Source organism: Lissotriton helveticus, chromosome 4_1 (genome assembly GCF_964261635.1).
Source record: "Lissotriton helveticus chromosome 4_1, aLisHel1.1, whole genome shotgun sequence".
Taxonomy (NCBI): domain Eukaryota; kingdom Metazoa; phylum Chordata; class Amphibia; order Caudata; family Salamandridae; genus Lissotriton; species Lissotriton helveticus.
The window spans coordinates 1,406,768,469-1,406,784,394 of NC_136063.1; the positions used below are offsets into that span (position 1 = coordinate 1,406,768,469).

Consider the following 15,926-nt stretch of genomic DNA (forward strand, 5'->3'; position numbering starts at 1 on the left):
GGCTCTGGGGTTGCTATCCCCTAGGGCCCTCCTCCCTGAGCCTTATTAGGTCCCCATGTAACTAGCACTTAGGAGGACATTGTGTGCAGCAGTGCATCCTTGGCAGGGTCATATGATTTATTTGTACAAAATCAGTCAATTGTGTGTTTGTAATTTCCTTGTCTCTGACATCCGTTGCAAAAGCCTTGAGGAACTCGATAATTAGTAGTGTGGAAAGTGATGCAAGGTAGCTACAGAGTCTCTAATTCTTTACCGAGCATTCTGGGAACAGCAGTCCTTTGCAACACACTCAGTCTGTGGTTCTGAAATTCTGGACCCTGCTGTTATCCCGGTATCGAGGTCCAATACCCGTGCCACAAAATATCAACGTACCATGACGAATTTGGTGTCGACGGACCGGTAATGATTAGGACATCATCCCTATGCATTTGCGTCATGATTGAGGGATGCCAACACCCTTAAATCGTAGTTTCCGTTCCGAACCCTTAGACTCCATTTTGTGAACAGCATCCATCTTGTGTCTTGCCCTCATATAAGTCAATTGAGTAAGGTCGAGCTTGATCTAAAAGGACACGTCCACCTTCCCTGACTTCCCCCTGACCTGTCCCAACTGACTCCATTGCCTCCAGCCGAACCTGTTTGGGCAGCTCCTCGCCCAGTGGCCGAATAAGATAGCATCAATGCATAACATGCCACAAACCATTCACTACGTACCGACCATGTTTTCTACACACACACACCTGTCCATGTTCCTTGTTTATGGCCAGTTTTATGACTAGGAGGTGCCCTGCTTTATTGGGGTTTCATCGATATCTGATGGGAGTTCCGGGCCTGGCCGGGTAATCTATCACGAACTGGACGTCTAAAATATGGGTTGGCCTGCATGACTTCGCTCTTTGTATTATTGTAGAAATATGTGTATCGCCATATCATAAACTCAAGAATTCTTGCCTGCAGCTATTATTTCTGTATATAAGGAGAAGGCTGGTTCTGTAAAAACGAACAGTCTCCTGAGAATACACGACCCGTGTTGTCGTGCTTCTAGGACACATGTTACTTGGTTGCACCCAATAAAACTCGATCTCTGACTTCAACTGGAAGACTCTGTGTTTCTGTGGTCCGGAACAGGGAGAACTCAGAGGTCTTCGGGTGTTATCCCCTGGCACCACTGGGTTCCTAAAAACCCGGCACCTCAGTTGGCGCCCAACTCGGGGCGGTATCAAGCGGCGACGGTCCAAGCCAGATGTTCGTGAGGAGCTTAGTGTGAAAATTCCAGAGGACGGCCAGCCACTTCAGCGACCCCTGTATGTCGACGTGGTTCCGAAGGTCTTTGCTGCGAGATTCCCCGCGTCCCGACGGCTACGAAGGACTGCTGCCCTGACTATCGCCCTGTTTTGGACCCAGTGATCCTTGGTAGAGCGAAACGATAGACGAGTCTTCTAGTGACGTCACCGATCTTCAAATACTTCAGTTAAGTATAAGTGGAGCGTCTCCCAGACCTTAGTTTGATCCTTAGTTTTTTGGTATCCTTGAGATACGCTTTTGATTTGGTACTTGCAAGCCCCAAAGCCGAAGGACTCGTGTATTCACGAGAAATATCGTAATCGATAAATCCTTTGAAGTTTGAAGCTAGACTAGTGAGCAAAGATGCCTGGTTTTAGCAGACTTGGAAACTTGTTTTGTCTTGGTTGTAGTAAGGACTCCCGATTAGAGGATTCCTGTCCGGTTCCTCCGATTGGAACTCCAACATATGAGTTATACGTAAAACATGGCGTAGGTCCTATCACATATAATGAAGTGTGGATAAAATACACCCGCAAGGATGGTGTTCTAAAATGGCCCCAACATGGTCGTTTTGACTCAGAAATCTTAGATAACCTCGAGGTCAAATTGTTCAAGAAAAAAGCCCGGCCGGCGATGTTTGACTCTTTTCGCTTATGGCGCAAAGAAGCCAAACAGAAAGAAATAAAATTAGCAAAAAGGAATAAAAGAGGGATGCCGATGGTACAAGCTGCCGTTGCATACAGGGATAACGAGGAAGAGCAGGAAAGCGAACAAGTGCTTAGGAGCAAGAAACTAGCAGTGGACAAATGCTACCCAATGTTACCAGATAAGGGACAAGGTCCAAAAGAAACATCCGAGAAAGATCCATTAATGTCCCACTTATTAAGCTCACCGCCACCGTATGCGTTAGACGCTACCGCAACCCCAAAGCATTTTATTATACCGCGCCCCGGCGCACGAAACACAGCTCTTGCACAAACGCCAGCTCCTCTTCAGCTGGTTTCTACTTCTCCGGCGCAGCCTTCTCAAGGGCCGCCGCCTTTGCTACATACTCCATCTACTTCTACCACTTTGCCTACAGCTCCAACTGTTCCCTATGATACTACGTCTGCCACTGCTTCAACTTCCTCTGCTATTGCTTCGACTTCTTCTTTGCATCAGCCTGTCTTTTCCGACGCATCTGCCCCTCCGCAAGCTTCTCCTTCTATTAGTCAGAGAGTGGCAAGTACTGTCACTGGTCTGTTTTCACCTTTCTTTGGGTCGCCTAGAACGACCCCTAAAACAGAACGTAGACAGTTACGTAGTCAGCTGCCTGATTACGAGGAAAGAGAAGTGCTGAATGAGCTAGCACGCAAATGGATTACGGACACTGTTAGATATGATGTTCAGTCTGTTATGGAAGTTTTCCGTCAATGGGATGCACCCACTCAGAGATACGTATTCGAAGAGATGTGTGTATATCTGTGTGAAGATTTGGAGACAAATGATCCCAAACGCAAAATGAACGAATTATGGCATATGCGTTTTAAGTTCCATGAAGGTATGATTATAGGTGCCGATGTTGAGAAAGCGATAGATTTATTGTTTTCTTATAGGAGTAAGGGAAACGTCTCTAGATCATTGTACGAAGACAACGTATCAGGTAGGAAAAAAGCAAGACAGTACCCCATGAGAGAGGTTCCTCCAGTTTGGAGGGAAGGGGATGCGAATGTAAATCCACCAATTCTGCCACATTTTCAGCGTGTATGGGTACATGTCCCCTGGAAAAGATCCGAAGTTTTAGCACTCAAGCAGACACTACCTGATCCCCGTAAAAATCCGACTGGGTATTATAAGGAGTTATCGCAGACTGCCAGCTCATGTATAATGAATTTAGCGGACGTAGACATGTTGTTTGGGAATGTTGTTCCGCATCCTTTATGGAGTAAAATTCGTCATACAGATCATGATCAAGAACTAGGTGACTCATGGGCTAATATTACCACTACAGATGCTAGACAAGTCGGTGGTTCTAAACCTGAGCCGTTAATAGCCGAACTTCCCGGTAGGATTATCGCGTACATGAAAACATTAATGCCTGAATTACGCGTAAATTGGGACAAGCTGTCTGCGTGCAAGCAGAAGAAAGATGAGAATGTGTCTGACTTTTTCACGAGATTTGAGGAGACTTTCACCGAACATAGCGGTCAGGATATGGCTACCGAGGGTGGTCAAAGATTGTTTGTAGACAAATTTGTACACAATATGCTTCCTGAACTGTGTAATAAACTGAAAGATTCAGAAAGTGCTTGGGCTGTCTCTACGTCAGCGCAGATTTTAGCTACAGCCCAGTACTATGAAAATAGGCACAAAGACGAGCTAGATAAGGTAGACAAAAAGACAAAAGACTTAAAAACTAAAGTTCTTCTCCAGCAGGCATATCCGCCTCGCACGGCTAGTCAGCCCAATTATCAACAACCACAGCAGTATTCGAAAAACGCGCAAGGAAACGAGTTTTCCCATCAGCGTCTTCCGTATGGCCCGAATCAGTGTGCATATTGCAAGGAAGAGGGTCACTTTAAAGGTAATTGTCCGGCTCTTGCGCGACGTTTAAACGGTGTTTCAGGTATAAGGGGTAGAGGTGTTCAACATGCTCCTAGGGGTAGGGGCCGTGGAAATTTCCCCCAGAATACAACTTCTTTTCTGCCTCAGAATTCCATGAACAGCTTTGACCAACAGAATAATGCATCGTCTAGGTCAGCTCAGTACTATGCTGACGACTATTACACCGAAAACGAGAATGAGGGTAATAATTGCTAGGACAGCCACGGACAAAGAGAGGGAGTCGTTTCAGTTCCAGTAGATCAGAATGGACCTTATGTCGAGGTGATTACCTCAGGAGTGTCAGAGCCATTTCTGCTGGATACTGGTGCTACAAAAAGTTCTATTATGCACTCGAAACTTCCTGGCGCACCTTTGTCTGGCGAAATGAATGTTTCAGTAGGTTTCTCTGGCGCCCCTGTTAGAAACCCGATCTCTAGTCCCATGTCCCTTTCTGTTGGCCCATGCGAATTAGAAGCACCCCTCGTTCTTACAACAGGTTGCGGTGAAAATTTGTTAGGTTTGGATTTACTAAAGAGGTTATATGCGACTTTGTACTGTTCTCCCTTGGGAGTACAACTTACCTTAGGTAAGAAAGTCATTTCTCCAATGTATTTGTCAAAGAAAAATATTCCAACTGAATTGTCATCTCTTCCGGATATACTATGGGCTAATGGTTCCAATGATGTAGGCTGTTTGGAGATAGCACCGTATGTCATAACATTGAAAGCCAACGTTAGGTTGCCACGTATTCCCCAATACAAAATATCTAGCGAATGCGAAAAGGCGTTGTTGAGGATTATTTATGATCTGATCGAGAAAGATGTCATCGAAGAAACAACAGGCAACGTTTGTAACAGTCCTGTTTTGCCTGTCTTAAAGTGTACCGATCCTTCACAGCCCCCTGTGTACAGGTTTGTGATTGACCTTAGAGAAGTGAATAAGGTGGTTATCCCACAGTTTCCAGTCGTCCCGACATTACTGCCTTATTGACAATGGTTCCAGCCTCTGCCACTTGGTTTTCGGTGATTGACCTGAAGAACGCTTTCTTCAGCATCCCGATTGCTGAGGAGAGTAGAGATATTTTTGGCTTCAATTTAGGAGGACGAAGTTTCCGCTTCAAGCGCGCTCCTCAAGGCTACTGCGAAAGCCCATCAATATTCAGTCAGGCCCTGAAGACACAACTAGACACGATTGTTCTACCTGATGGTTCAACTCTGATTCAGTATGTCGACGATCTGCTGATCGCTGCAGACACTGAAGAAATTTGCAAGCGAGCTACATCGTCGTTATTGAGTCACTTATGCGACATGAAGCACAAAGTCTCTCTTTCTAAACTGCAATTCTGTCGACAAGAAGTGACCTACCTAGGTCACATCTTATCGAAGGAGGGAAGGAAACTGACACCAGAAAGAATACAGGCAATTGCAGAACTGAGTGCCCCGAGGACACAGAGAGAGGTTCGGGCCTTCTTGGGCATTACATCGTACTGTAGAGAATGGATACCGAATTTCTCACTAGTGGCTAAACCCTTGCTGGCACTACTCTGTAAAGACACGCCCAATCCTATGCCCTGGTCTGTAGATTGTCAGACAAGTTTCCACGAGTTGCGTGATGCATTGTGCTCGGCTCCTGTGTTGGGAAACCCCAACTACAGTAAGCCTTTTACATTATATGTCCATGAGAAGGAAGGTTGTGCATTATCAGTCCTAACACAATACTTTGGGGACAAACAGCGCCCATGCGCGTATTTTTCAGCGACTCTAGATCCTGTGGCTAAGGCACTACCAAGTTGTCTGAGGGCCACCGCCGCAGCGGCTGTCTGCATTCGGCAGTCCGCTGGGTTAGTCATGAATAACACTCTGATCGTTATGGTCCCGCATGCAGTAGACATTTTGCTAAACAGGACGAAGACACAACATCTTACTAGCGCTCGACTGTCCAGTTACGAACTAACACTGTTAGCGAGTCACATTCACATAAAGAGGTGTGATACACTCAACCCCACTACGCTACTACCCATCCCGGCAGAGACAGACGAGGTTGAAAAACATGACTGCTGCTTTAGGACAGAAGAAGAAACCAAAGGGAGAGTAGACTTACAGGACACTACCCTTCCTGAATGCAATGATACTTTATGGGTTGATGGTTCATGTTTCAAGTTGCCGAATGGTGATACGACTGCAGCATATGCTGTAACGACATTACACACCATTATAGAGACCGCGCGCATTTCCCACAATTCCGCGCAAGCCGCAGAGCTAATCGCACTTACAAGAGCATGTGTGTTGGCGAAAGGAAAGCGAGTGAATGTGTACACTGACAGCCAATACGCCTTTGGCGTGGCTCACAGTTTTGGGAGATTGTGGCGTGCACGTGGGTTCTTGACGTCGCATGGTGCAAAGATACAACATGGTCAGCTAGTTAATGAGCTCCTCGAGTCACTGACCTTGCCACTACAAGTTGCCATTATGAAATGCAGTGCACACAGAAAGATTCAAGATGATATTGGCCGTGGGAATGCATTTGCAGACGAGGTTGCGAAAGAGACTGCAAGGAACACAATGAGTCGGATGTATGTTGTAGGTCCCGCTAGATGGATTACCGATGTGGGTATGTGTGAGGACACCATTGAAAGCGTGAAAACTATGCAAGCTGAGGCCACTGAGAAAGAGGTGAATGAATGGAGAGAAGGCAAGGGTAGATTAGATGCGAATGGTTGTTGGGTCGAATTGTCAGAACACCAGCGATGGCTATTACCTAACGCATATGTACTTGCAGTGGTAACAATGGCCCATGGAATTGCGCACATCAGTACGAAAGGAATCTGTAAACTATTGGCCCCAGTATGGCAGAATAGTAATATCCCAAAATGTGCAGAGAATGTGGTCAGAAACTGTATGGTGTGTTTGAAGCACAATCCCGGTAGGGGAACCCCAACTCCAGCTGGTCATTTTGCGCCTCCAACGTATCCGTTCGAGGTTTTGCAGCTCGATTTCATCCACATGGAGAGGTGCAACAATATGAAATATGTGCTCGTTGTTGTTTGCGCCTTCTCCAGGTGGGTGGAAGCGTATCCCCTTAAGGACAACACCGCCTTGTCAACGGCCAAAGCCCTTGTCAAGGAATTCTTCCCTAGGTTCGGTATGCCTAGAATCGTCTGGAGTGATAATGGAAGTGAGTTCGTGGGACGAGTGATGAGGAGAGTGTGTGAGTGTCTAGGCATACACCAGAAATTCCACGCTGCAAATCACCCCCAATCAGCTGGATTAGTGGAATGCTACAATGGCACGTTAAAACTCAAACTAGCCAAGATCCAAGCCAGTACAGGTCTTAAATGGCCTGACGCCTTGCCTCTAGCACTCCTGTCTACCAGAATGACTGTCCATTCCAGATTAGGACTTAGCCCCCATGAAATCGTGTTTGGCCGCCCAGCCAACGTCTGGGGCGTGCCAAGGCCAAAGAAACTCAGCGAAATAGAGCACCCTGTACTGCTTGACTATTTGTGCGAATTAACAACTAAATTGCGTGTTTTACACCAACAGGTTCACAGTTCCTCTCCACCAGCCTCTGATGATCCAGGTCACTCCATCGAACCCGGCACCTGGGTGCTGGTGCGGAATTTTCAGCGCACGAAGAACGGACAGCCCAGGTGGACCGGACCATACCTTGTCCTTCTTTCCACGAGATCAGCCGTTCGGGTGGAAGGAAAGAAGAACTGGATCCACGGGACCCATTGTAAACGGGTCCCTCTGCCCCTTCCATACGACCGGTGGGTCAAGGAAGGAATTGCCGACTCCGAGACCGAGTCCATATCTCGCTTCGTCCCTTTCAGCGATGCACGTTTGAAAGGAACTGGTACCGAAAAGGAGAGTGATCGTATTTTACAAGGACTTGTGCCACCGTCAATGCAGTTGGACACGACAGAACCTGAGACATTGTTTGAAGACCACACCGTACCTGGGAAACAACGATATAATCTAAGGTCGAGACAAAGAGACTAATAAAAAAAAGCAAATTAATGCGATTTTCTTTCCCCCAAGAACTATTTTTGATTTTTCAGCTCTCTCGCCCAGGGAACTTGCTCATTTTTTGATTTTTGAACCGCCATCCGGTTCTGCTGCTAAGGTCGCGGTTGAAGTCTGGGGAGTGCAGCTGGGGACGTTTAGGTCAACGGTTCTGGTTGGTCCAAGGGAGTTACCCCGGACTGAACAGAGCGCACTCCATGGCAGAATCAATCTCCCACCGCGGGCAGCAACTAGAGGATGGAGTTTCCGAGGGTAGAGAGACCTGCTAGATTCACGAACTTTGAACGGCAATTATGCACAGTACTGGCCAGAAAAAGGTTTCTGATAATATGTATTTTAATGTTGTGTAGCATAACGATGTTCTTGATTGGCTATACTCTATTCACATTTCAAGTTACCTTTGCAAACGACACTCGGCCCACACCTCCTCCTACTATCTCTCCGCACTCCTTTCACCCTCTACCTGAATACGAGTCTGCCAGAAGACTCGAATTAATAAATAACTCATTCATCCAACTCCTACACCAACACCAGTCCATAATGAACACATTGAACTGTTGGATATGCGGACTCATGCCGCACACAACTGATAAGGGTATCCCATACTTCATCCTGCCATTCAGTTATTATGGTTCTCTGTGGGCTTTCCAGACCATGTTCCTGTTCGCCCTAGAACCATACCCGCCCCGTTCCACTGAGAGCGATTCCAGCAACAAGGCACTAGTGGCAGGGATAAGAAATATGAGTAGGGATATGGACACATATCAGGCGATTCCTAAAGATGAACTCACTCCATACAGTCGTTGGAACGTAACTAAATATGGGGTTTCCTTGAGTAAGGGCCAGACAGCAAAGAACTCCCGCCCAGTTTGGATAGTGCCCCACCGAGGTCACTTATGTCTGCAAGGTATCGGCAGGGATCCCAAAGCACAAATAAGGAAGAGCGTATGCACGGAAACGTATGTATTCGCTTCCCGAACTTCCCCTCTATTCTTGGCAGCTAAAGGCACCTATTTCGTCTGCCATGACAAAGCCTATACATGGTTGCCCCCAGACTTCTCGGGCACGTGTTTCATCTCATTTCTGCTGCCACCCACCTACACGGCCAGGGCAGATTACCATCGGACAAGAACAGCTAGGGGTGTCGTGAGTCAAGACGACACTGCGGGTCAGGAATTTGCAGACTTTGCAAAGGGTTTTCTGCCATTTTGGGGGCCTATGGTGAACAGCAGGAACATTCGCCAGTTATCGAGGATAGTTGAATCCGCCGTGACCGAAACAGCCGGAGCCCTTGGCAACTTAACAGCTGAGCTTCAGTCGGGTCGACTTATGACCCTTCAGAACCGGGTTGCCTTAGATATCATACTTGCAGACCATGGTGGTGTATGTAGAGTGATCCAATCCAGTTGCTGCATTTTCATCCCTGATAATGCACCAACAGTGTACCAGGCCATCTCCAAACTACACGAAATATCTGGTTCCCTTCACGTGGAAAAAGGGGATTGGTCCCTGCTAGGGTGGTTCTGGGAACTGATCACTGCCTGGGGATGGAAAACACTGATCTTCATTGGGATGATTTTAGCGCTTCTGTTTATGTTCTGCCTGTGTGTACAGTGCGCTCCTGCACTATGTGGCCTCTGCGCTACTCCATGTGTAAGGAAGCCTGTGTCAAGGGACGAACTGAGCAACAGAATGATGCTACAGCAGCATCTCCACGAATTCATTTATACAGATTTGGACTCAGATTAGCATGAGTTATTGCCTAATATGAGGGCAAAAGGAGGGTCTGTGGTTCTGAAATTCTGGACCCTGCTGTTATCCCGGTATCGAGTTCCAATACCCGTGCCACAAAATATCAACGTACCATGACGAATTTGGTGTCGACGGACCGGTAATGATTAGGACATCATCCCTGTGCATTTGCGTCATGATTGAGGGATGCCAACACTCTTAAATCGTAGTTTCCGTTCCGAACCCTTAGACTCCATTTTGTGAACAGCATCCATCTTGTGTCTTGCCCTCATATAAGTCAATTGAGTAAGGTCGAGCTTGATCTAAAAGGACACGTCCACCTTCCCTGACTTCCCCCTGACCTGTCCCAACTGACTCCATTGCCTCCAGCCGAACCTGTTTGGGCAGCTCCTCGCCCAGTGGCCGAATAAGATAGCATCAATGCATAACATGCCACAAACCATTCACTACGTACCGACCATGTTTTCTACACACACACACCTGTCCATGTTCCTTGTTTATGGCCAGTTTTATGACTAGGAGGTGCCCTGCTTTATTGGGGTTTCATCGATATCTGATGGGAGTTCCGGGCCTGGCCGGGTAATCTATCACGAACTGGACGTCTAAAATATGGGTTGGCCTGCATGACTTCGCTCTTTGTATTATTGTAGAAATATGTGTATCGCCATATCATAAACTCAAGAATTCTTGCCTGCAGCTATTATTTCTGTATATAAGGAGAAGGCTGGTTCTGTAAAAACGAACAGTCTCCTGAGAATACACGACCCGTGTTGTCGTGCTTCTAGGACACATGTTACTTGGTTGCACCCAATAAAACTCGATCTCTGACTTCAACTGGAAGACTCTGTGTTTCTGTGGTCCGGAACAGGGAGAACTCAGAGGTCTTCGGGTGTTATCCCCTGGCACCACCGGGTTCCTAAAAACCCGGCACCTCAAGGCATTTACATCCTTACAGGATTGCATGGCCAAGCGAAGGGCTAGTAGGGGCTCTGGATTATTTCAGTTCATAGTTGTCAAAACATCGATAATATGGTAACAATTAAGAAACCTAGAATAAAGCACTTCAAATACATTTTAACTACAGCACTAAAACACAATCTGCCGCATTTTGAAAAATATATGTTAACTATTTCTTATTCATTGGGCTGGAGTAGACATCAAGGTTATGCACTTTCCTGCAGAGCCCCCTGATCTAGTGGTCGGTGGAAATTGCTTTTAACTAATTTGTACATTCAAATCATGATCAAAAAGTTAATTAAGACAATGAGATACTCACTGGTTCTGGGAAAAGATATACATTGAAACAGCACCTCTGCTGCTTAGCACAGACCTATGCACTTCAGTTACACTTTAACTTGCCTAACTTATATACCTCATCGCTTCAAACCATACACCTCGACGCAGCCCCATCGGACTTCTTCTCAAGCTCTCCTAAAAATGCCATGTGTGCATTGCTCTCACAAGGGAGATCACTCCTTTTCTTTCAAACACTTCACTCTTGGAATGATCTTCCAACTTCGCTGCACTACTAATCACCTGAGTTTCCACAAGCTCCTGAAACTCCACACTTTCCTCTGCTTGATCTCATCTTCGTCCACTTACAGACCTTAAGTTCTCGCACCAGGACAACCTAGGTAACACGGTGTTGTACAAAAATCCCCAAACAATTAAACAATCTATCAACCGTTTGAAGGATAGGCTCATTAGCAATTACTTTTTCCATTTCTCAACATTTAGCAAAACATTTCAATACTATAAAACTCACCTGAAGAGTGTTTCCTTGTCAAACACAGTGTCTGCGGGCATATTCACAGGAATTAGAAGGTCGGGGTGAGAATCTAAATGTACAAAGCTGAGATTTTTGTCGGGAAGATGCTTCGAACCAATGGCACGATAGATAAATGGAAGAACCTAGAGAAAATGTGAACTTTATTAACTTGTTTTTGCAGGTATGTACGTGCTTCCTGTGTATTCTGCTGAAACACAACACAATAATTAGTACTTAGCAGGGAGAAGTACTTCAAGTTCATTAAGCTATCATCCACCATGGCTGTGAAATTCTGTCTTTAACTCACTGGTTGCATTACAGTCTAAATAATTTAACTATGATTGTCACCAGAGAAACAGGTAAATACTTTTTATTGTAGTGTATTATAGAAGGTGAAAAAAGAAAGGTTCCTAAAACACAGCCATTCAAGAAGTAGCACAAATAACTTGAGCATGGTGATTTGTTTTGTGTGTCTTGCAAGACCTTATTTGTGTCTAACGATTCTATGGAAGCCAGAGCTATCAAACCAAACACATATAAAGAGTATCTGAATAAAGGCACCAGGACAGACGCATTATATTGATGTTCAGGCTGTCACTCAGTATCAAATGAATTTCCTACGGTTTTATACTTTGTGTTCATTGTAGGTTTTGAACAAATTGAGCTCACCTCAATCTTCTAAAGAAATCTGTTGCCTTTCACTGATAACACCTTCCACATACCAGAGGTAAAAGCTTTCAGTCTCCAATGGCTGATGTTCAACTTGGCCCTCTCTGGAGGGTCACCTTTAAACTTTTTGCCTTTACCCCTCCTCTTTTCTGAATTAGGTTTTGTTGTGATTTGGTCTCGGTGCACTTTTTCCTTGCTAAGCAGTGGGAACGTAACTGTGCTCTCTCCCTAAAACATGGTAAAATTGGTCTATGCCCGATTGGCATATCCAAGTCCCTAGCAAACGGTACTAAATGTAACCAGGGCCTGTAAATTAAATGCTACTTCTGGTTCTGCAGATCTCATTGTGCCACCCACTAAAGTAGCCTTTTAAAACATACCTCAGGTCTGGCACTTCAGCCCGTAGTGTAGTTTTAAAAGCTAATTCGGCATGGCAAAATAATGAGAAAAGGTTAACAACCTGCACACCTAACTTATGTGTTTTTGATGTGATGTTACTGAGTAATCTGTTTAACGGTGTGTGCTGCTGTGATGAGGATCTGCCGATTACCCTACCACTGAAAATTATGAACCTAGGAGATGGAGAAACTCCGTCCCACTTCACTGCGCACAGCTCGCGGTCCCTAAGATTTCTGCATGTATTTAAAACATTTAAAATTTAATCCAAAATCAAAGCTGTACTCACAAATTAGTAAATCAATTCTTATTTCATTGTTTTTTTCTGTTACATTCACAGTCACCAAATTGAATTTTCTTTTATAAACAAAGGTTTTTAACACAAAAACATGCTATTAATTAATCATTCAATTCTGTGGTTGTGCTACAGACGTCAGATGCTGGCATTGAATTTAATCATTGACAACCCCAATGCATTTCGGGTTGAACAACCCTTCTTCAGGGGGAAAAACTATGTATACACATCATACAATAATTAAAAAATGCTTATATGTTGAGAAGCCTCCTTCTGGAACAAAACAAGAAAGTATCAATATTATATGTATGTACTATATGTTCCTCCCAGACAGTGAAACAAAGGGGGACTAAGTGTTGGCAGGATGGGCAACCCTGACAACAAGGTAGGGGCGCAGATGCTCCCTGCCCCACTTACATTTCAAAGGACTGCCTCCAACACACACACACAAAAGAATGTGACACTAGTCTTTTGTCACCCCAGACTACCTTGAGCCTTGGCAGTGAAAGGGAAGAACCTTACAGAACCAGATGTGGGGATAGCCAGGATGTCACCCCCATTTCAAAGGCTGGCACCACTTATAAATATTGGACCTTGTGAATCACTTCTTCAGTACACTTTTGGAGCTGTGAACTACACATGAAGGACTACCTTGTTTCTTAGAGGACTGCCCTGCTGCTTGAGGCCTGCCTTGTTTTTCAGATGACTGTCCTCCTGCCAGAAGACTGCCCTGCTGCTTGAGGTCTGCCTTGTTCTCCAGTGGACTGCCCTATTCTCTGAGAAGGAACACTGGACCTGCTTCCTTCATCCCAGGGTAACCAAAGTGACTACAAGGGTCAGTTTGCTGACCTACCGTCTGGACCATCTGAGCCACAGGAACACAAGCTCCAGAGGCCTCCCAGCAACAGCCAAGCTGACTTGCCGCAACTGGACCTGCCTGAGCACCTCTGGCCTCTGCAAGAGTGAAACCCTGAACCCCAAGAGTTGCCTCCCCAGGTCCTGGACCCTTGGCTTGCATCAGAGTGCACTCCTCTGAGATAAAAGTAGAAATGCTGAAGTTTCGGGCTCCCGTGACCGCAAACGGGCCAGTTTGCACCAAGACTTTGCTAACTTTGATGACAGTCAAAGCGAGATCTGCACTGCTACAGCAACGACAGCCCACGGTGCCCGACAACGCGAAGTTCCAGCAATGACTGTCTGTGAGGCCTGACCGGATCTTCACGCTGCAGTGACGACCATCTGCGATGCCAGGCCTACTTTTAGCTCTACAACGACGACCATCAGCATGGCTCTTTGTGCTCCTCACAGCCTCCGCCAAGGCTTACTGGACTATTCACACCAGACTTTAAGAAGGTAACATTTTCGCTGGATTAACCTAGTCCCTGTCTCCGGCATGTGCTCCATCGTGGTCGGCCTGAACTTGTGACTTTAACCCAGTCTAGCATGAGCAGATGACCATGGGTGACACTTTGTGATTTTAGGCACTATACCTACCTGAAACCTTTGAAACTGCATATTTCTGATTCTACTGATTGGATATTTGTCATTTTGGTATCATTTTATTTATGAAAATTTACTCTATGTTGTTCTAAATTGGTATGGGATTTATCTTCTGTTGTGTTTTCACTTTATTACTGTTTGAGTGCTGCATAAATATTTTACACATTGCCTCTAAGTTAAGCCTGACAGCGTTTGTGCCAAGCTACCAGACTGTTAAGCACAGGTTAATTTAGTGACTTTTGTGCTTCACCCTGACAAAGACAGTGGTTATTGCTTGAGAAGGGTTTTCAGCACACTCAACCAAAAACTCAATTTCTTATATTTGAACTACAGGAATGTGCATTATATAGGTGGTCCCGAAAAACTGTCCACTTATAGCCAGTCCACAAAGCAGATGCTCGTTTAGTCACTGGTGTGTCATATATGAAGGTTATATTCCCTGTGCTTCAAAGTTGCAGTGGCTGACAATTAAAAAACACAATACTATTTAAATCTCTGATGATTATGCATAAGTTAATACGTGGTACTGCTCCACTGTTCCTGAAAAACAAACTACTGCCATATCAACCTTTAAGATCTTTAAGATCGTTGGCTTCCAACCTTTAGAATGTTCCCAGAACTAAAATATCAATTTTTGGTGATCTGCCATGTCAGCCTGAGCTGTGAAGGAATTAAATAAATTAGCTGACCAACTTTGTGCCACTCCCGCTCTACTGAGCTTTCAGCCTTTTTTTAAATCTCATCTGCTTAATTTAGATTCATTTCCTGTTTTCTCTGCATTATTTCATTCTGGTTTTAGCATCAAGACGCTTTTTTCATATATTTGCTTCATAAATAAAAACAATACAATAGGCACGTTTTAGCACATACAATTGCCTCCAGGTGCAGTGTTAGAGGATCACCAAAGCACAAAAATAATAGTTTTATTAGTTTTAGCACTTGATTCGCAATTACATTAAATGTCCTGCAAGGGAACGCTGCGTCCCAAGGCAGTAGTTGCTGCTGTTGCCCTCGTAGAATGGGCATGCAACCTCACAGGAGGCTCTTTCTTAGCCAACGAGTAACAAGCGTTGATGCACAGAACGACCCACCGAGAGATGGTTCGTTTGTGCACGGCCCGACCTTTTTTGCTGCCCACGTAGCCAACAAAGAGTTGGTCATCCACCCGGAACTGTTGTGTGCACTTCAGATAGAATGAGAGCGCACATTTTGGGTCCAGACGGTGGAGCCTCTCTTCCTCTTTTGAAGGATGCGGAGGCAGAAAGAAGGTGGGCAAAGTGATGGTCTGCTCGATGTGGAAGGGTGTGACAACCTTTGGCAAGAAAGAAGGACAAGTCCGGATGAACGGAAAAAAATGAAGGTTTAGAAGAAAGAGCCTGGAGCTTACTTACTCTTCTGGCAGAGGTGATAGCTACCAGGTAAGCTGTCTTTAGATTGAGAAGACGTAAGGGACAGTTATGAAGTGGTTCAAAGGGAGCGCACATCAGATAGGTCAAGACAAGATTTAAGTCCCATTGAGGCATTATGAAAGTCACAGGTGGAAACGTGTGTAATGCCTTTGAGGAAGCGATTACCAACCGGGGACTTAAAAAGAGAAGGCATGGACAGCCGACAGATAACCTTTGATGGTGCCCAGAGCAGAGCCCTGCTGGGC

The 15,926-nt window shown here is 45.4% G+C and overlaps 1 protein-coding gene across 2 annotated transcripts in view; it reads right to left on the reverse strand.

Annotated features, from left to right (window-relative positions):
* C4_1H5orf22 (chromosome 4_1 C5orf22 homolog) overlaps positions 1-15,926 on the reverse strand; it is a 571,451-nt gene that overhangs the window by 424,155 nt on the left and 131,370 nt on the right. For both annotated transcript variants that reach the window (XM_078687957.1, XM_078687958.1), the window contains one exon: positions 11,410-11,555. In XM_078687957.1, coding sequence (XP_078544083.1) covers positions 11,410-11,555 — 146 coding nt within the window. The remainder of the gene's footprint in view (positions 1-11,409; positions 11,556-15,926) is intronic.